The 22,244-nt window shown below is 43.1% G+C and overlaps 1 protein-coding gene across 3 annotated transcripts in view; it reads right to left on the bottom strand.

The window, feature by feature from the left end:
• DIXDC1 (DIX domain containing 1) overlaps positions 1–22,244 on the bottom strand; it is a 97,683-nt gene that overhangs the window by 14,908 nt on the left and 60,531 nt on the right. For all 3 annotated transcript variants that reach the window (XM_063636514.1, XM_055273096.2, XM_055273097.2), the window contains 8 exons: positions 20,118–20,168; positions 16,640–16,744; positions 16,153–16,206; positions 15,257–15,349; positions 15,105–15,176; positions 13,910–13,999; positions 13,455–13,616; positions 12,869–12,935 (listed from right to left, as the gene is read on the bottom strand). In XM_063636514.1, coding sequence (XP_063492584.1) covers positions 12,869–12,935; positions 13,455–13,616; positions 13,910–13,999; positions 15,105–15,176; positions 15,257–15,349; positions 16,153–16,206; positions 16,640–16,744; positions 20,118–20,168 — 694 coding nt within the window. The remainder of the gene's footprint in view (positions 1–12,868; positions 12,936–13,454; positions 13,617–13,909; positions 14,000–15,104; positions 15,177–15,256; positions 15,350–16,152; positions 16,207–16,639; positions 16,745–20,117; positions 20,169–22,244) is intronic.

Here is a 22,244-nt window from a genome sequence, read left to right as displayed (position 1 = left end):
GCGACGTGGTGCTGAGAAGAATGTATATTCTATTGATATGGGGTGTAGAGTTCTGTAGATGTCTATTAGGTCTGCTTGGTGCAGAGCTGAGTTCAATTCCTGGATATCCTTGTTAACTTTCTGTTTTGTTGATCTGTCTAATGTTGACAGTGGGGTGTAAAATTCTCCCATTATTATTGTGTGGGAATCTAAGTCTCTTTGTAGGTCTCTAAGGACTTGCTTTATGAATCTGGGTGCTCCTGTATTGGGTCCATATATATTTAGGATAGTTAGCTCTTCTTGTTGAATTGATCCCTTTACCATTATATAATGGCCTTCTTTGTCTCTTTTGAGCTTTGCTGGTTTAAAGTCTGTTTTATCAGAGACTAGGATTGCAACTCCTGCCTTTTTTTGTTTTTCATTTGCTTGGTAGATCTTCCTCCATCCCTTTATTTTGAGGCTATGTGTGTCTCTGCACATGAGATGGGTCTCCTGAATACAGCACACTGACGGGTCTTGATTCTTTATCCAATTTGCCAGTCTGTCACTTTTCATTGGGGCATTTAGCCCATTTACATTTAAGGTTAATATCGTTATGTGTGAATTTGATCCTGTCATTATGATGTTAGCTGGTTATTTTGCCCGTTAATTGAAGCAGTTTCTTCATAGCATCGATGGTCTTGACAATTTGGCACGGTTTTGCAGTGGCTGGTACCGGCTGTTCCTTTCCATGTTTAGTGCTTCCTTCAGGAGCTCCTGTAAGGCAGTCCTGCTGGTGACAGAATCTCTTAGCATTTGCTTGTCTGTAAAGGATTTTATTTCTCCTTCACTTATGAAGCTTAGTTTGGCTGGATATGAAATTTCGGGTTGAAAATTCTTTTCTTTAAGAATGTTGAATATTGGCCCCCACTCTCTTCTGGCTTGTAGAGTTTCTGTCAAGAGATCCACTGTTAGTCTGATGGGCTTCCCTTTGTGGGTAACCTGACCTTTCTCTCTGGCTGCCCTTAACATTTTTTCCTTCATTTCCACCTTGGTGAATCTGATAATTATGTGTCTTAGGGTTGCTCTTCTTGAGTATCTTTGTGGTGTTCTCTGTATTTCCTGAATTCGAATGTTGGCCTGCCTTGCTAGGTTGGGGAAGTATTCCTGGATAATATCCTGAAGAGTGTTTTCCAACTTGGTTCCATTCTCCCTGTCACTTTCAGGTACACCAATCAAACGTAGATTTGGTCTTTTCACATAGTCCCATGTTTCTTGGAGGCGTTGTTCGTTTCTTTTTACTCTTTTTTCTCTAAGCTTCTCTTTTCACTTTATTTCATTAATTTGATCTTCAATCACCGATACCGTTTCTTCCACTTGATCGCATTGGCTATTGAAGCTTGTGCGTGCATTACAAAGTTCTCATGCCATGGTTTTCAGATCCATCAGGTCATTTAAGGTCTTCTCTACACTGTTTATTCTAGTTAGCCATTCATCTAATCTTTTTTCAAGGTTTTTAGCTTCCTTGCGATGGGTTCGAACATCCTCCTTTAGCTCAGAGAAGTTTGTTATTACCGACCTTCTGAAGCCTACTTCTGTCAACTCGTCAAAGTCATTCTCCATCCAACTTTGTTTCCTTGCTGGCGAGGAGCTGCGATCCTTTGGAGGAGAAGAGGTGCTCTCGTTTTTAGAATTTTCAGCTTTTCTGCTCTATTTTCTCCCCGTCTTTGTGGTTTTATCTACCTTTGGTCTTTGATGTTGGTGACCTAGAGATGAGGTTTTGGTGTGGATGCCCTTTTTGTGGATGTTGATGCTATTCCTTTCTGTTTGTTAGTTTTCCTTCCAACAGTCAGGTCCCTCAGCTGCAGGTATGTTGGAGTTTGCTGGAGGTCCACTCCAGACCCTGTTTGCCTGGGTATCACCAGTGGAGGCTGCAGAACAGCAAATATTGCAGAACAGCAAATATTGCTGCCTGATCCTTCCTCTGTAAGCTTTGTCCCAGAGGGGCACTTGCCTGTATGAGGTGTAAGTCATCCCCTACTGGGAGGTGTCTCCCAGTTAGGCTACACGGGGGTCAGGGACCCACTTGAGGAGGCAGTCTGTTCACAGAGCTCAAATGCCATGCTGGTAGAACCACTGCTTTCTTCAGAGCTGTCAGACGGGGACATTTAAGTCTGCAGAAGTTTCTGCTGCCTTTTGTTCTGCTATGCCCTGCCCCCCAGAGGTGGGGGCTACAGAAGCAGCAGGCCTAGCTGAGCTGTGGTGGACTCCGCCAGTTTGAGCTTCCAGGAAGCTTTGTTTACCTACTCAAGCCTCAGCAATGGCGGGTGCCCCTCCCCCTGCCAGGCTGTTGCCTCGCAGTTCAATCTCAGACTGCTGCGCTAGCAGTGAGCCAGGCTCTGTGGGTATGGGACCCACCGAGCCAGGCACTGGATAGTATCTCCTGGTCTGCGTTTGCTAAGACCGTTGGAAACGCATAGTATTTGGGGGAGGAGTGTCCCGTTTTTTCCAGGTACAGTCTGTCAGGGCTTCCTTTGGCTAGGAAAGGGAAATCTCCCAATGCCTTGCGCTTCCTGGGTGAGGCGACACCACATCCTGCTTTGGTTCACCCTCCGTGGGCTACACCCACTATCCTCCTGACCTCAAGTAATCTGCCCGCCTTGGCCTCCCAAAGTGCTGGAATTACAGTCATGAGCCACTGCGCCCAGCCCAGGTTTTCTATATTCTTATTGACGTTCTGTACACTACTTCTACTGATTACTGCAAAAGAAATATTAAAGCCTCCAACTGTAACTAGATTTATCTATTTCTCCTTTCAGTTTTTGTTTCATGTATTTTTTGAGGGGGGATGGGAGAGGACAGTGTCTCACTCTGTCTGTCACCCAGTTGCCCAGGCTGGAGTGCAGCGGCGTGATCATAGTTCACTGCAGCCTCCAACTCCCAGACTCAAGTGATCCTCCTGCCTCAGCCTCCCAAGTAGCTAGGACTTCAGACATATGCCATCCCACCTGGCTAATTTTTTAAATTTTTTTGTAGAGTCAGGGTCTCACCATATTGCCCAGGCTTGTCTCAAACTTCTGGGCACAAGTGATCCTCCTGTCCCAGCCTCCCAAAATGCTGGGATTACAGGCATGAGCCACAGTGCCTGGGCTGCTTTATGTATTTCAAAGCTGTTATTGGATATACGCACACTTAGGATTATTATGTCTTCTTGGTGAATTGACCTTTTTATTATTATGTATCATCTTTATACCTGGAATGATTCCTTGTTCTCAAGTATACGTTATCAGATACTAATATAACCACACTTCCTTTTGATTAGTGTTTCCATGGTATATCTTTATCCATCTTTCTACTTTTAAATCCATTTATATCATTATATTTATAGTGGGTTTCCTATAAACAGTAGATAGTTGAGTCTCCCTCACTTGTATGTGCATGTTATCAACATTTTCACTACAGCCTTTAACATATGAATCACAGTTACTTTAAATTCCTTGTCTGATGGTTTCGACATCCTTGTCATCTATGAGTTTGATTCTATTGACTGCTTTCGCTCTTCAGAGTGGCTTCGTTTTTCTCTTGCTCTTGTGGGTGCCTCATAATTTCTTTTTTTTTTTTTTTTTTTTGAGACGGAGTCTTGCTCTGTCACCCAGGCTGGAGTGCAGTGGCGCAATCTCGGCTCACTGCAAGCTCCGCCTCCCGGGTTCACGCCATTCTCCTGCCTCAGCCTCTCCGAGTAGCTGGGACTACAGGCGCCCGCCACCACGCCCGGCTAATTTTTTTTTGTATTTTTAGTAGAGATGGGGTTTCACCATGGTCTCGATCTCCTGACCTCGTGATCCGCCCGCCTCGGCCTCCCAAAGTGCTGGGATTACAAGCTTGAGCCACCGCGCCCAGCCTCGGGTGCCTCATAATTTCTTATTGAATGCCAGACATATGTTAAGACAGGAGAGACAGAAGTGAAAGTATCTGTTTAGAAATGGGCACACTGTTTGTTCTTCCAGGCCATTAGTGGGGACAGTTGAGTTGATTTGTTCAGAAGCTGAGCTGGGATTGAGATTTTTGTTAACGTTACCTTCAGTGCACCACCATTTTCCAAGTCTTCTAGAGTTAGGTTTAGGGACAGCTGGTTGTTGGAGGGTTGTTCCTCAATGTTCCTTCCCCTCCCTCAGCTGTAGGCTTTCCTCCTGTGCCTGTGCCTCAGTCAGTCTCTGTATGTTGTTTCCTGCCTCAGAAGCAGTCCACTGCTCCTAATTAAACAGTGCTTGCTCCCCTGGTGGTGGGGGATGAGCAGTGCTTCTCTGTTGTTCTGACGCAGCCCCAGATTTTAGGTGGGGTTTTCTCAGTGATCCTGTCCCTCCCCCCGTGGTAGGCGACCTCTTATAATCTGAGTCCAAGATAGTTTCCTGCCCCTTTCCATCCCCACTAGCTGTAATGGGTCTTCACCTTTGCCTAGAACAGGGATGGAGGGGTCAACAGGATTTACTTCCCTTCCACAGTGGCTTAAGGCTTTGCTCCGTAAGCGAGAATGGTCCAGATGTGGCTTCATGCCTTTCCTGCAGTAGCAGCTGCTCCCTTGCTCCACGAAGGAGGGAGAGAGGGTTTCTTTAGACTCTATCCCCACGACCAGCCTTTTTTTAACCAAAAGCATATTTTATTAATTTTTAAATTGATACATATTAGTTGTATGTATTTTTAGGTTACGTGTGATTATATATATATATATAAATTTTTTTTTTTTTTTTTTAAGATGGGGTTTCGTTATGTTGCCCAGGCTGGTCTCAAATCCCTGGACACAAGTAATACTCCCACATCAGCCTCCCAAGTAGCTGAGATTACAGGCATAAGCCCACCATGCCTGGCTCGTGTTATTTTGATACGTGCATACAATGTGTAATGATCAAGTCAGAGTAACTGGGATATCCATCACCTCAAACATTTATCTTTTCCCCCTTTTTTTTTTTGAGACAGAGTTTCACACTTGTTGCCCAGGCTGGAGTGCAATGGCACGATCTCGGCTCACCACAACCTCCACCTCCCAGGTTCAAGCGATTCTCCTGCCTCAGCCACCCGAGTAGCTGGATTACAGGCATGCGCCACCACGCCTGGCTAATTTTTGTATTTTTAGTAGGGATGGGGTTTCTCCATGTTGGTCAGGCTGGTCTCGAACTCCTAACCTCAGGTGATCCACCTGCCTCGGCCTCCCAACATGCTGGGATTTCAGATATGAGCCACCGCGCCTGGCCTACATTTATCTTTTCTTTACCTTAAAACATCCCAATTCTTCTAGCTATTTTATTTTTTTGTTTTTCCTTTTTGAGACAGTCTCACTCTGTCTCCCAGGCTGGAGTGCAATGGTGCAATCTCAGCTCACTGCAACCTCTGCCTCCTGGGTTCAAGCGATTCTTGTGCCTCAAGTGGCTGGGATTACAGGTACTTGCCACCACGCCCGCTAATTTTTGTATTTTTAGTAGAGACAAGGTTTCGCCCGCCTCAGCCTCCCAAAGTTCTGGGATTACAGGCATGAGCCACCATGCCCAGCCTAGCTATTTCAAACTATACAATAAATTATAGGTATAGTCACCCTACTGTCTTATCAAACACTAGATCTTACTCCTTTTATCTAACTGTATTTTTGTATCCATTAACCAACCTCTCTGTCACCCTCCCCAAGCCTTCCCAGCCTCTGGTTACCACCAATCAACTCTCTATCTCCATGAGATAACATTTTTTTTTAGCTCCCACATACTGGTAGATAACATGTGGTATTTGTCTTTCTGTGCCTGGCTTATTTCACTTCACATAATAATATCCAGCTCCATCTATGTTGCTGCAAAAGAAAGGATTTTATGCTTCGTTATAGCTGAATAATAATATTCCTTTGCATATATATTTTTTTCTTTATCCAGTCATCTATTGATGGACACTTCGATGAATTCCATATCTTAACTATTGTGTTTTTGTTTATTTGGTGTTTTGTTTTGTTTTTGAGACAGGATCTCACTCTGGAATGCAGTAGCACAATCATAGCTCACCACAGCCTTTATCTCTCAGGCTAAAGCTGTCCTTCCACCGCAGCCCCCTGAATAGCTGGGACTACAAGCATGTGCCACCATGCCCAGCTAATTTTATTTTTAGTAGAGACAAGGCCTTGCTATGTTGCCCAGGCTGATCTCGAACTCCTGAGCTCAAGTGATCTTCCTGCCTCAGCCTCCCAAAGTGCTGGGATTACAGGCACGAGCCACTGTGACCGGCCTTGGCTATTGGAAATAGTGCTGCAATAAATGTGAGAATGCAGATACCTCTTTGATATACTGATTTCCTTTCTTTTGGATATATACCCAGCAGTGGAATTGCTGGATCACATGGTAGCTCTATTTGTATTTTTTTGAGGAATGTCCACATTGTTTTCTATTTAACTATACTCATTTACATGCCCACCAATGGTGTATATAAGCATTCCCCTTTCTCTGCATCCTTGCTAGCATCCTTTTTTTTTTTTCACATGCCCGCTGTGTCAAATGTCTTTCTGATAAAAGGCATTTTAATTGGGGTAAGATGATATCTCACTGTCACAACCAACATTTTCATAAGCACCTGGTAGTCATGAAAAAGTGTCTGCAAGTGGGTGCAAATTCCTCTTGTGTCTGTGTCTCCCAAGGTTCCTATACTGTCTTCTCAGCATTTAGCAAATAATTAAAAATCTCAGGCCAGGCGCAGTGGCTTACCCCTGTAATCCCAACACTTTGGGAGGCCGAGGCGGGCAGATGACCTAAGATCAGGAGTTCGAGACCAGTCTGGCCAACATGGTGAAAACCCATCTCTACCAAAAATACAAAAATTAGCCAGGTGTGGTGGTGGGCATGTATAATCCCAGCTACTTGGGAGGCTGAGGCAGGAGAATCGCTTGAACCCAGGAGGCAGAGGCTGCAGTGAGCTGAGATCGTGTCATTGTACTCCAGCCTAGGCGACAAGAGCGAGACTCCGTCTCAAAAAAAGAAAAAAAAAAAATCTCAGCTGAATTCTTATCTGTTGTATAGTGGCCCCATCTTCCTCCCAGGCTCTACCACAAGTGAGCCAGTAGTTGTATCCTATCTCTCCTTGTAGGTGCCTGTTTCTTTTTCAGGCTAGTTGATTGCACTATGATTTCATCTCTCTGATGGGTTCAAGAAAGTGATGATTTTTTAGATTATCCAACTTTTTCTTGTTGTTTGGGTAGAAGCAAGGCTCTTTCTGGCTTTCTACATCCTAGGCAGAAGGCAGAACTGCTATTTTTTACAAAATCTCACTTTTTAAAAATTGTAGTAAAATTCACCATTTTAACCATTTTAAGGTGTGCAATTCAATGGCATTTAGTACATTTAAAATGATGTGCAAACAACCACCATTATCCAGTTCCAGAACACTGTCCTCATCCCAAAAGAAAACCTGTATGCACTGAGTGGTTATTCCCTGTTCCTCCCTCGCTCCTGACCCTGGCATCTGGCTAACCCACTCTACTTTCTTGTCTCTATGGATTTGCCTATTCTGGACATTTTATATACATTGACTTACACAATATGTGCCCTTTTGTGTCTGGCATCTTCCACTTAGCATAATGTTTTCCAGGTTCATCCACATTGTAGCATGAATCAGTGCTTCATTCCTCTTTATAGGTGAATAATATTCCACTGTATGCATATACGAGAATTTGTCTATCCATTCATCAGTTGATGGACATCTGGGGTGTTTCTACCTTTCGAATATTGTGAATATGGCTGCTAGGAACATACACGTACAAGTTTTTTTGAACTCCTGTTTTCAGTTATTTTGGGTCATATGGTAACTCCATGTTTAACTTTTTGAGGAAGTGCCAAACTGTCTTCCACAGCAGCTGCACCATTTACATCCCCAGAGCAATGTTCCACCTTCTCCACATTCTCACTAATACTTATTATTCTCCTTTTTTGACACCATTTAGTAGGTGTAAAGTGGTGTCTCACTGTGGTTTTGATTTGCATTCCCCTAATGAGTAACGATTTTGGACATCTTTTCATGGGTCTATTGGCCTTTTTTTTTTTTTTAGACAGAATCTTGCTCTGGTGCCAGGCTGCAGTGCAATGGCACAATCTCAGCTCACTGCAACCTCCGCCTCCCGGGTTCAGGTGATTCTTCTACCTCAGCCCCCCGAGTAGCTGGGACTACAGGTGCGTACCACCACACCCAGCTAATTTTTGTACTTTTAGTAGAGACAGGGTTTCACCACGTTGGCCAGGGTGGTCTCGATCTCCTGACCTCATGATCTGCACATCTCGGCCTCCCAGAGTGCTAAGATTACAAGTGTGAGCCACCACACGTGGCCGGCCATTTCTTTATCTTCTTTGGAGAAACGTCTATTCAAGTATTTTGCCCATTTTCTCTTGGGTTGTTTGTCCTTTTGCTGTTGAGCTGTAACAGTTCTTTATATATTCTGGATCCTAGACCCTTATCAGACAATATGATTTGCAAATATTTTCTCCTATTCTGTAGGTTGTCTGCTTACTTTCTCGATAGTGTTCTTTTATACACAAAAGTTTTTAATTTTGATGAAGTCCAATTTTATCTTTTATCTATTTATTTATTATTATTATTTTTGAGACGAAGTCTCCCTCTGTAGCCCAGGCTGGAGTGCAGTGGCGCAATCTCAGCTAGCTGCAACCTCCACCTCCCGGGTTCAAGTGATTCTCGTGCCTCAGCCCCCCTGAGTAGCTGGAATTACAGACTCCTGCCACCACCCCCAGCTAAGTTTTGTATTTTTAGTAGAGACAGGGTTTCGCCATGTTGGCCAGGCTGGTTTCGAACTCCTGACCTCAGGTGATCCGCCTGCCTCAGCCTCCCAAAGTGCTGGGATTACAGGCGTGAGCCTGGCCTATTTATTTTTTATTTATTTATTTTTTTTGAGACAGAGTCTCGCTCTGTGGCCCAGGCTGGAGTGCAGTGGCGCAATCTCGGCTCACTGCAAGCTCTGCCTCTCGGGTTCAAGCAATTCTCCTGCCTCAGCCTCTCCGAGTGGCTGGGACTACAGGCGCCCGCCACCACGCCCGGCTAATTTTTTTGTATTTTTACTAGACACGGGGTTTCACCGTGGTCTCGATCTCCTGACCTCGTGATCCGCCCGCCTCGGCCTCCCAAAGTGCTGGGATTACAAGCGTGAGCCACCGCGCCCGGCCTCTATTTATTTTTTTGAGATGGAGTTTCACTCTATCACCCAGGCTGGAGCAGCTCACTGCAACTTCTGCCTCCCGGTTTCAAGTGATGCTCCTGCCTCAGCCTCCCGAGTAGCTGGCATTACAGGTGCCCACTACCATGCCCACCTAATTTTTGTACTTTTAGCAGAGACAGCGTTTCACCATGTTGGCCAGGCTGGTCTCAAACTCCCAACCTCAGGTGATACACCCACCTCGGCCTCCCAACGTGCTGGGATTACAGGCATAAGGCACTGTGCCCAGCCCAATTTTATCTTTTTTCTTTTGTTGCTCATGCTTTTGATGTCCTAAGAATCTACTGCCAAATCCAAGGTCATGAATATTTTTCTCTCTGTTTTCTTCTAAGAACTTTATAGCTTTAAGCTCTTTTATTTAAGTCATTGATCTGTAGTCTGAGTTAACTTTTGTATATGGTGTGAAGTAGGGGGTCCCATTTCATGGAAATATCCAGTTGTCCCAAGCACCATTGGTTGAAAAGAATATTCTCTGGTTATATGGGTTTTTATCTGAACTCTCAATTTGATTTCACTAATCTACTGTTTTATTTTAAATCTGAAATAATTATTGTTTTCCCTTAAAAGTAAACGGCAAGAAAGGAAGTGGGTTCAGAAAGTACATTACTCTTTCAGGAAATTTAATTATGTTGAAAAGGAAAGAGAAAGGGCACAGCCAGAGGGGAATGAGAAACATTTGCCTTGCATCTCTCTTATGCTCCACAGTACACTAGATGATTTCTATATATTTCATTTAATGCTCAAATTCTTCAATATTACTTTGGTTCCATAAAAAAGGAAACTAGGATTCTGTGACATTAACATTCTTGCCCATGGTCACACACTGTGCTGAATGGCAGAGCCAAAATTGTACCCTAGATCTGTTTGATAGTATATTCTGTATTTTTCCCTCTCTATTGTTTTGTGTCCAGTTTTGGACATGACTTTACAGTGCCTTGGGACTTACAGAGAGAGATATCTAGTTTACATTTAAAAATATAGTACTAGGCTGGGCGCGGTGGCTCACGCCTGTAATCCCAGCACTTTGGGAGGCCGGGGCGGATAGATTGCCTGAGCTCAGGAGTTCAAGACCAGCCTGGGCAACACAGTGAAACCCCATCTCTACTAAAATACAAAAAATTAGCTGGGCGCGGTGGCGGATGCTTGTAATCAGGAGGCTGAGGCAGGAGAATTGCTTGAACCCAGGAGGCAGAGCTTGCAGTGAGTCGAGCTCACGCCATTGCACTCCAGCCTGGGCAATAGAGCAAGACTCTGTCTCAAAATAAATAAATGAAAATAAAAAATAGTACTGAGGCTCAGAAAAGAACTGAGATTTGAGATAAAGCATAAAAATTATCAGCACACAAGTGCAGTTAAAGCCAGGGGAGTGGAAGAGGTCACCTGATGCCGAAGACAATATGAAAAGGCTTAGGTTTAGGCTTCAATTGGATGGAATCGCAGGACACATCAACATTCAAGAATTAGAGCAGAATAAAAGGAGAGTCAGGAGGGACTAGAAGGAAAACTCGGGTATTTACTTCACTACCTGCAAGTGCCAAGTCTAACTTGTTCATCTCTATATCTCCAGCATCTAACATTGATGATGAATAATGGATGCTTAGTAAATATGTTAAATGAATATCTGAATGACACTGAAACTGAAGAATAAGAAAGTTTCCAGGAGACTTTTAGAGAATACTAAATGCTTTTGAAAAGACAATGAAAGATAAGGTTTAAAAAGTAACCACTTGATTAGGCGACAAGAAAGTCAACAGTGACCCAACAAGAACACTAAGCAGAGTGACAGATAAAAGACTGTAGTGGGTTGAGTAGTGAATAGGAAGTGAAGAAGAAAAGAGAGCAAGTATAGACTATTCTTTTAAGAATTTTGATGTAGAGGAATAAGAGAAATAAGTCAGTAGCTAGAAAGCTGGCAGAAGTTACACAAATTTTTGTATTTTCAGATAAGAGACATTTCAGCTTATTTGTGAATACAGGTATCACTGGAAGCATTAGATTAACATCTTAGTTTTCAAGCAGCTATAGATTTATTTGTAGCATGTTAAATAAATACTATATATGCACAAAGTAATTTTTTGGGGGGGGGAATTTATTATACTTAAAAAAGAAATTTCTAAGTATTTACACCTATGTATATTGGCAGTTTACACTAATCTGAAGAAATCAATGAATAAAATAATAATAAAAATCCTCTACAAACAATAGAAATGACTATTTTGAAACACTGCTAGAAAAGGAAACTAAAACTAATTCTGGTAATAAAATAATTCATTGCCAACATGGCGAAACCCCATCTCTACTAAAAATACAAAAATTAGCCAGGCGTGGTAGTGCACGTCTGTAATCCCAGCTACTGGGGAGCCTGAGGCAGAAGAATTGCTTGAACCCGGGAGGCAGAGGTTGCAGTGAAGAGAGATCGCGCCATTGCACTCCAGCCTGGGCAACAAAAACTCTGCCCCACACCACTAAAAAAAAAATTTTGTTTCATTCCCAGCATAGATAACCTCATCTAAGAGGAAAAGATATCTGGGATCAGAGGTTTGAAATGCTATTTTATTTACTCTACAAAAAAATTTTACATTTCATATTTTTGCAAGTATTTTCAGTATTTTACTTTAGGTTTCTTAATGTGCTTTTAAAAGTTTATATGTAACATACAAAACTGTTTGTAGTCAGCTTTTTACTACTAGTTTTTATAAATTATTAGATACCTTTTGATTAGGACTGATTAAAAGATAAGAAAACGTGAACAGTACTAAGCCACAAAAGGCAAAATACAAAGTAAAATAGAAATTACCAGGCAGGGTAGCTTTCCAACAAGTTTGAACAAATGGGAAAAAACAGAGTGGGCACGGAGCAGATTAAAATACACTTCCTAGCCATGGCCACTAGATGGTGCAAACATTTTGCAGGACTTAAACTAAATGCCTTAAGCAGTCTAAGTTTTTATTTTATTTTATTTTGAAACGGAGTCTTACTCTGTCGCCCAGGCTGGAGTGCAATGGTGCAATCTGGGCTCACCACAACCTCCACCTCCTGGGTTCAAGTGATTCTCTTGCCTCAGCCTCCCGAGTAGCTGGGATTACAGGCGTGCACCACCACACCTGGCGAATTTTTGTATTTTTAATAGAGATGGGGTTTTACCATGTTGGCCAGGCTGGTCTTGAACTCCTGACCTCAGGTGATCCACCCACCTCAGCATCCCAAAGTGCTGGATTACAGACGTGAGCCACTGCGCCCGGCCTGAGCACTCAAAGTTTTAAGAATATCTCCAAAGAAATTAAATGCCTTGCTTCAAGGAAGAAGTGGAAATTTTTTATGTGCTGTTTGGGAGTGTAGGAAAATTTATGTATGTATGTGTTTTTGTTGTTTTATATTTTGCTTTTTCAGCATAAATGTTTTGAGCTTCTATGTTCTTCAAAGATATTTTAGCCTCTCTGAGTCAACAGCATCCTGCCTGCATGTGGCTAAATGGCACTGGGGGTGGTGATGGCATATGTCTTCATAGTCTTAGAACTAACTCAATTCCAGTATTGCTACAGAAACAAAATAGTATAAAAGTGAAGTACTACAAGAAAAATTACATCCCCAAAATATGGGTAGTGTGAAAAATACTAAATTTCTGGTCTAATATGCTAGGAGTCCCTACTGAGCAAAATGGGTACTTACTTGAATTAGGGGGCCAGGACTCCCGGTATTCACTACCTACTTGAGTTCTGGGTGACTTGACCCGAACCTGGGGAGCCACACAAAAATCACAAGAGTTATAATCAATGGGAGAACTTAACCAAGAAATTTAAATCATAAAATTGTGCTTAAAATACTACATACTTTTCTACCATCTCTTCCACAACATATAAAATCTAATATATTTATCCTAACAATAATAATATATATGAAAGGCTTTCTATTTTCCAATGCATTTTCCGTCTATTTTCTCATCCAATGCCACGCTCATTCAGGGGTAGGTGGGAGGGGAAGAAGCAGTAAAGGGAGACCCTGTGGGGTCAAGAGCCACAATCCTTACACAGCTACAGTTGCTGGGAGCAAGTGTGACCATGAACTCCTTCTCTGGATTGTCATACCATGATGAATAATAGTCATTTCCACTGAGAGAAAAACCAATAGAGAAAAACAACTCTAACCTTTAACAGGGTCTTGTATCTCTTCACACTGCCTTCATCTCAATTAAAATTCTTAAAACCCAGCTTTCTCAGGAGCTTGCCTAAGAGAGATACCACAGCAAGAGGGTTACCTTTCTTTCTTGTTTCTTCTGCGTCTCCATAACATGCAGGCGCTCCATGAGGCTAGAAATGCCCTGCTCCAAGCTGTCAATAGTGTGGTGCTGAGGATCATGGCCACTGAAGCTGTTGCGCAGGCTTCGGAGAGCATCTCGAACAAGCTGCAGGTCGCTGGTCTGTGGGCAAAAATAAGGTGCTGCTGGCATGGCATGGTGCCACGTCCCAACCACTGGGCTTAAAAGGACATAGGAGAGAAGTTTCCAGAAAATTTTTCCCCACGGAAGTAGGCCTGTGGTTTGCCCACTAATTCTTAATTTTGGATAGCAAGTGCCTCACATCTTTACACACTCCACAGATCCAGGAATTAGAGAACTGGAATATAAAAGGCCTCATCCACTGGCCATGGCTTTGGCACTCTTCTGGTTTCAGTGAGAAGTGGCAGGACTCCATCAAAACTCCAGGTACCTACCCCTCTGTTGCTGATTGAAGCAGCTCCTTTTCCTGCCGTTGGAAGGAGAAAACCATTGCTTTGAGAGCTGTGACTGTTGTAGTTGGTCGCCTGTAGCAGCATGAAGAAATGTTGCTTGTTAAAGGGAGAAGGGTAAACCAGATGTGCTATCTTATTTTTCTTCTTTACATGTATCACTTCCTGACGAAGTATTTAATTGTCTGTTTAATGGCTCTCTTTATTAAAATGTATCTTTCTTAAGTATAGATTTCTTTTCCCCTTTTGGTCACTGCTGTATGTCCAGCACTTGACACTTAGTACGCATTGTTGGATGTGAATGAAGGAAATGCTAACCTCCACCTGGAGGCCCCAACCTAGCCTCTGCCACAGCACTGGAGAGCCTCAGAATGCTGCTCCAGCACTGCCTGGCTTTGCTTCAGTAATTTAAAAATAATGGTGAATATATATATATACATGTATGTTTGTATATATATATGTGTATATATACGTATGTATGTGTATATGTGTGTGTATATATATATATATATATATGTGTGTATGTTTTGTTTTGTTTTGTGTTTTCATCTGTCACCCAGGCTGGAATGCAGTGGCATGATCTCAGCTCATGGCAACCTCTACCCACCGGGTTCAGGTGATTCTCCTGCCTCGGCCTCCTGAGTAGCTGGGACTACAGGTGTCCACCACCACGCCTGGCTAATTTTTGTAATTTTTAGTAGAGACGGGGTTTCACCATGTTGGCCAGGCTGGTCTCAAACTCCTGACCTCAAGTTAGCCACCTGCCTTGGCCTCCCAAAGTGCTAGGATTACAGATGTGAGCCACTGTGCCAGGCCACGGTGAATATTTTTTGAGCCTGACTCTATGCCAAGTGGATCCAACAGAACTGTGTTTAGTTATTTATGTGGATTATCTCATATACTCTTCATAATGACAGACTGAATCACTATTATTTCCATTTTCCAAATAAGCCCTATTTCTAAGGCTCAGAAGATAAGCAACTGAAGGCCACACAATGTAGGAGTGATAAAGGTGGAACGTGAAACCAGATTTTCTTATTCTAGAATCTGCACTTTTAACTAGCTCATCATAGAGCCTCCTAACAAATGAGCCTGTGGCCTTGGTTCAGCTCTGAGTCAGAAACATAATCTCCCCGTTTGCTTCATAAATGTGGGAGGGAGAACATGGGGTCTAGGTTACCTCATCTGCCTCTCTTTTCATACAGTGAGCCAAGAGGACATCTTTGTGTTCTAGCTCTCGCTCTAGATCCACCTGCAAAACAGACACTAAATCAGAAAAGGATTTCTTTGGGCCAAAGGGGCAGGAAAGTCAGTGGCTGAATATGTTCTGACCTGGTGGTAACTGGCATCAGAGAGTTTCCGGAGTGCTTCTTCTAACTTGGCCTGGTGCTGCTGAAGGAGGCGATCCTTCTGCCCCAGCTCTTTCTGCAGTAAAGATAGAGCTTTCAGATGAGTGGCAAAACCAGGGACACTGAAAAGTTCACCCTCTGCAATGTAACTTCCATTCAAGTAAAGTAGAGCCTCAGGAAAAAAAGTCCTTTCCTCAAAACATACCAGGAAGACTTTACACACCAGAATAATCTTACATACTGCAAAGGATTCTTCAAGAGTAATGAAGAAGGGAACTGGCATTTGTAGGAGGACCACTATGAGCCATTCATACTAGTCAGAGATAAAGGTAAGACCAGAACTGAAGTTTCTAGACCTCTAGTCCTGTACTCCCTCTCCTAGCTGTGCCATCTAATCTTCAGAGATAGTGCATCAGGGGTCACAGAAAAATGCTTTCTTCTTTTTTTTTTTTTTTTTTTTTTTTTGAGACAGAGTCTCGCTGTCACCCAGGCTGGAGTGCAGTGGCGCGATCTCGGCTCACTGCAGGCTCCGTCCCCCGGGGTTCACGCCATTCTCCTGCCTCAGCCTCCCGAGTAGCTGGGACTACAGGCGCCTGCCACCACGCCCGGCTAATTTTTTGTATTTTTAGTAGAGACGGGGTTTCACCATGGTCTTGATCTCCTGACCTCGTGATCCGCCCGCCTCAGCCTCCCAAAGTGCTGGGATTACAGGCATGAGCCACCGCGCCCGGCCGGCGAAAAATGCTTCCTTCTAAAAAGTAAGGATAAAAAAAATCAAAAAGGATGAGAATAGAATACTTAAGTGCTTTTTGAGCAACAATAACGGGCTGTTCATGAAAGGTCAGTGGAGGTCATTTCCAAACTGATATTCATTCTTACTTTATATTCTCCCAAGAGCCGGTTCCTCTCATCTAGCTTCCTCTGCAGATCCACCTGCAAGAATAAGAAAGAATTCATGGCACACAGGTACTGCCTGCTAACCCTCAAGGAAACCAGCTACTTAGTAACCATAGTTAATGTTGGCAGTTACAGTATGCAGCACAGAGGGGGTATGATGGTAAAAATACACAGCTGCTCTCCACATTTTTAGTGAAGTAATTAGACTGTAGAACCACAATTTTGCCTCTGTATCTCAGTGTCCTCAAAGTTGAAGAGGAGATCAAGGACGTTCCTGCCCAGTATGATGTGGGCTTTCACCTAGGAATAGAGATGAGTCTAATGGGGAATAAAAATAACTGCAGACACTTAAGGCAGGTATCCCAGAAGCAAGATAAGAGATTAGGATGGCCAATCTAATAGCTCTTCGTTCAGTAGCCTGTTCTGCTAATGGGGCTCACTGAGGTCAAGGCTCATTCATTTAACTCACATTCTGGTTGTGCAGCTCATCTTTGTCCATATTTGCCCTCAGTAGCTCTTGTTTGAGCTGAAGAACAGATGTGTCCTGCTGAGTCAATCTCTGCTGCAAGGCATCCTAGGGGAAAAAGCATACTAATTATTGTTGTCTCAGTTCATTAATCAGCCAATTGTTATTACAAATTACTAAAGCCTTTAATGTGTTTCCAGCATTCGTTATGGCAGACTGGAAGACAAATGGAATAAAGGCTCTTGCCACGAGTTGCTGAGGAGGGGTTTTTCTGTCCCTCTCTAGGAAACTAGCATCCAGAGCAAAATCCTATCCACTGTTCTATGAAACTTACTGAAGCCTGATTTTTTTTCTCTGCTTACTATTTGTCCCCACCCTCAATCCTGACAGCATGGAGTATTCGAGAGAGAATGACTGGACTTTGGGATCAGACAGACATAGATTCAAATTATAAACCTACCACTTACTACTTTTGTGATGTTAGCCTTGGACAATGCACTCTACTTTCTCCCACCTGGGCTTTCTCATCTATATCTTGGGCATATAAATACTCAATCTAGATTAGCTCATTTTCCTTCTACCTCTCTGTCCAGTCCCCATTTCCTGGAGAGATGGGCCCTATTCATGCCCGCCACTCTATTGTTAAAGAATCCCTGAAATCACTCCCACGCTGGCTTCCAGAGCCTTGCTGCTATCCTGCTCCCAATGGCTTCCAATGCCTAGTCTGGACCAGGATTAGAATTATATTTCCACTGACCATAACTGTTCTTTGATTCATGATTCCTCTTCCCAATTTCCTAGGATCTTAATAGCATTAGGCTTTCTTTCCCTCAGCTTGAACCCTCTTGGTTCCTATCATGCCTAACAAAAGGTGAGCTGGATATCCTTGCTTATAAGGACAGTTATGACATATTCCATCAACCATGGTAACTTGAAATGGAACTAATGGACTAGGGCTGCATTCTAATATATTTGTCCTGATTTTTCTCTACAGACTGCAAAGAAATGGTACAGACTCTGAAGAATGTGGGAGCCCATTCTTAATTATACTCTCTGCCATGACAGTACATGGTAAAGGAAGTCTAAGATATCCTTGGCATCAGTAGTTCAAAGGAATATTTCCCAAAATGTGCTCCATGGGACATTAATGTGCCACATGACGTTACATGGGAGAAAAGACACTTCTGTGGTTATTAATTCTAAATCATTTTTAGGCCAACCTCTTTATGACAGACCTTTTCAGATCCTTTACATGTTATTATTCACAGTGAGTCTTCAAGACTGCAGAGCATTTCTCAAACTTATCTGACCACGGAACACATTTGTCTTTTAAAGTGTTTCAAAAGTACTAAGTCTACAGAATATACTTTGGAAAATGTTGCTGAGTGATAACTCTAGTCTAGCCCATGAATGGAGGTGCAAGGAAGAGGGGAAAAGCAGCAACTTAAAAACATCCTCTTTTACTTCTAGGTATTATTCCACAGATATACTCCCATTTGGGTGAAATAGCATATATTCAGGCTGGGCATGGTGGCTCACACCTGTAATCCCAGCACTTTGGAGGCCAAAGCAGGCGGATCACGAGGTCAGGAGTTTGAGACCAGCCTGGCCAACATGGTGAAACCCCGTCTCTCCTAAAAACACAAAAATTAGCTGGGCGTGGTGGTGCATGCCTGTAATCCTAGCTACTCGGGAGGCTGAGGCAGGAGAATTGCTTGAACTCGGGAGGTGGAGGTTGCAGTGAGCCAAGATCACACCATTGCACTCCAGCTCTGGGTGACAGAGCAAGACTCCATCTCAGAAAAAACAAAATAAAAAAAAAACATATATTCAAGGCTGTTAGATCATTGTTTATATTAGCAAAAGACTAGAAATTATCATATATAATAAATTATTTAGCATATATATGTATGTATACAGTAGAATACAATGGAATACTTTGCAGCCATAAAAAAGACCTAGGAAAGTCTTTATGTACTACTGACATAGAATGAGCTCCAAGATATACTACGTGAAAAAAAGCAAGGTGTCAAGTTGTATTTCTAGTATACTATCATTTGGGTAAAACTGTGGGGGAAAACGATATAGACACAAATGTGCTGATAACTGTTAAGATGCCTCTAGGAGGTCGGGCGTGGTGGCTCACACCTGTAATCCCAGCACTTTGAGAGGCCAAGGCGGGTGGGTCACCTGAGGTCAGAAGTTCAAGACCAGCCTGGCCAATATGCTAAAACCCAGTCTCTACTCAAAATACAAAAATTAGCTGGGTGTGATGGTGCGCACCTGTAATCCCAGGTACTCGGGAGGCTGAGGCAGGAGAATCGCTTGAACCCGGAAGGCAGAGATTGCAGTGAGCCAAGATCGCGCCACTGCACTCCAGCCTGGGTGACAGAGTGAGACTCCATGTCAAGATTGAAAAAAAAAAAGGCTGGGCGCGGGGGCTCATGCCTGTAATCCCAGCACTTTGGGAGGCCAAGGTGGGTGGATCACGAGGTCAGGAGATCAAGACCATCCTGGCTAACAGGGTGAAACCCCTTCTCTACTAAAAAAATACAAAAAATTAGCCAGGCATGGTAGCGGGCACCTGTAGAGCCAGCTACTCGGGAGGCTGAGGCAGGAGAATGGCATGAACCCGGGAGGCGGAGCTTGCAGTGAGCCGAGATTGTGCTCCAGCCTGGGTGACAGAGCGAGACTCTATCTCCAAAAAAAAAAAAAAAGATGCCTCTAGGAAAGAGAACCAGGTGACTGATGGGACAGGGCTGGCAGGCAGACTCTTCATGGTTTATCTTTTTATACCTTTAAAGTGATTTGAATATTAGTTAACTATTCAAAAACAAAGTAAATAACAATTTTTTTAAAGGACATTCCTTTTTTTTTTTTTTCTCTTTTTTTTGAGATGGAGTCTTGCCCTGTCACCTAGGCTGGAGTGCAATGGCGTGATCTCAGCTCACTGCAAACTCCACCTCCTGGGTTCAAGTGATTCTCCTGCCTCAGCCTCCCAAGTAGCTGGGATTACCTCCCAAGTAGCTGGGATTACAGGCGCCTGCCACCACACCCGACTAATTTTTTGTATTTTTAGTAGAAATGGGGTTTCACATTTTGGCCAGGCTGGTCTCGAACTCCTGACCTCGTGATCCACCCGCTTCGGCCTCCCAAAGTGCTGGGATTACAGGCGTGAGCCACCACGCCCAGTCCTAGAGGACATTCTTTCACACTGAAGAGGATTCTTTTACATATAGAGACAATCAAGGTGGCACAGATGGAAATGATAGCAACATGAATCATAACTACTAGAAATAAGCCTCAGCAAAACAAAGGTATATTCCTCGACATGTCTCACTTCCCTCCCACAAAGCCCTTTCTTTACCAATGGCACAGAGCTGTTAAAGGTCCACACAAAATTCCAACTCTCATCCCTCACCAACAGACTACTTTACATTGCAGAGACTTTATTTAAAGAATTAAATGTCTTCTTTTTTACCTTTATCCCCTGTAAGTTTCTGGCTTCTTGTTTACATTTCAGCAGTTCCTTCTGCAAACCAAATATAGTTAGATCAGATGGTGACATCTGGGTTGCTTCAGAATGCATTACCTCATTCTGTCGGCAAGAGGACAAAACCCAGTTGATCATTCCATGAAAAATTAACCCTCTACTAAGGCAGAAAACAGCTCTGGTTCAGTGAGCAGTACAGGCTGATCCACGGAAACAAGAAGAGAACCATTCCGTTCTTCCCTGTTGGCACCCAGGCTTAACTGCTCAGGTAGAGAAGAGTTGCCAAGAAAGAAGATACCCCATAATTCCCATAGGCTCTCATTTCTATATTTAGCAATCTTCACCAACAGGAAAACCTAATTATAATAATCTAAATCCTTCTCACTGAATATATATGATCATATCTAAATATGCCTACCCCTAATGTTATTAAATAATTATCCCTATTTTTAATGTTCAGCAAAGGGTTGGAGTGTTTCTGATCCAAGAGGGTATTGTTCTTTGTGGGCCAAACAAAAACACATTTAGCCTAATAACGAAACACTGAGTAATTAACATTCCCTTACAATAGATAAAATATATGTATATGATTGTCACTAGGAAATAGATTTTAGAAGGGGAACAACCATAACCCAGACCCCAATCTCTTCTCTTCCTATTGTATCACATCAAGATTTTGCAATTAACATATCTAAAATGGGGATCTGTAACTTGGACTCCACAAATGGGCTCAAAAGTTGCTCTGTTAGGCTGGGCACAGTGGTTCATGCCGATAATCCCAGCACTTTGGGGGGCCAAGATGGGAGAATCACTTGGGTCCAGGAGTTCAAGACCAGCCTAGGCAACAAGGCGAGAGCAATCTATACAAAAAACACAAAAATTAGCCAGGCATGGTGGTGCATTCCTGAAGCCCCAGCTACTAGGGAGGCTGAGGTGGGAGGATCGCTTGAGGCTGGGAGGTCGAAGCTGCAGTTAGCCATGATCATACCATGGCACTCAGCCTCGGTGACAGAGTGAGACTCTGTCTCAAAAAACAAACAAACAAAACAAAACAAATAAATAAAAGTTGCTCTATTAAAAATTCATGTCGGCCAGGCACAGTGGCTCACGCCTGTAATCCCAGCACTTTGGGAGGCCAAGGGAGGCAGACCACGAGGTCAGCAGTTCGAGAGAAGCCTGGCCAACATAGTGAAACCCCATCTCTACTAAAAATACAAAAATTAGCCAGGTATGGTGGTGGGCGCCTGTAGTCCCAGCTACTTGGGAGGCTGACGCAGGAGAATCGCTTGAACCCAGGAGGCAGAGGCTGCAGTGAGCTGAGACTGCTCCATTGCACTCCAGCCTGGGTGACAGAGCCAGACTGTCTCAAAAAAAAAAAAAAAAAAAAAATTTCATGTCTATGAGTATGAGTGCAAACATACATGCATACTTCTAGGGAGAGGGTTAATGGCTTTAGTCATAGACTTATGACCGAAAGAAAAGCTAGGAATCTCTGACCTAAAAGAATTCTGAGAAGTATTTATAAAAAAAGACTGTACTGGTATTAGATACATTTTTTCTTTTAATTAAAGAAAAAAAACCATGAAATATTTCAAACATATAGAATGGTACAACCAATGACACCAAAATTCTATTACCTACCACAAGGATTAAAAAGCTATTACCTTCCTGACATATTTGGGATGTATCTCTCTCTTTCAAGTAAAGACATAATACAGATACAGGAAAGATTCCAATTCTGAAATCCCTTCCCCTCTTGAAGTTGTGTAACATTCCCATAATGGTTTTTTGTTTGTTTGTTTGTTTTTTTGAGATGGAGTCTCACTTTGTTGCCCAGGCTGGGGTGCAGTGGCACGATCTCTGCTCACTGCAACCTCCTCTTCCCAGGTTCAAGCAATTCTCCTGCCTCAGCCTCCCGAGTAGCTGGGACTACAGATGTGTGCCAGCACATCCGGCTAATTTTTTGTAAAATTGGTAGAGATGGGGTTTCACCATGTTAGCCAGGATGGTCTCGATCTCCTGACCTTGTGATCTGCCCGCCTCGGCCTCTCAAAGTGCTGGGATTACAGGCGTGAGCCACCGTACCTGGCCCCCATAATGTTTTTAAGGGGTAAA

This window comes from Symphalangus syndactylus, chromosome 3, assembly GCF_028878055.3.
Source record: "Symphalangus syndactylus isolate Jambi chromosome 3, NHGRI_mSymSyn1-v2.1_pri, whole genome shotgun sequence".
NCBI classification, from domain to species: domain Eukaryota; kingdom Metazoa; phylum Chordata; class Mammalia; order Primates; family Hylobatidae; genus Symphalangus; species Symphalangus syndactylus.
The sequence above is the reverse complement of the archived record's forward strand: the minus strand, read 5'-3'. Positions and strand labels throughout refer to the sequence as shown.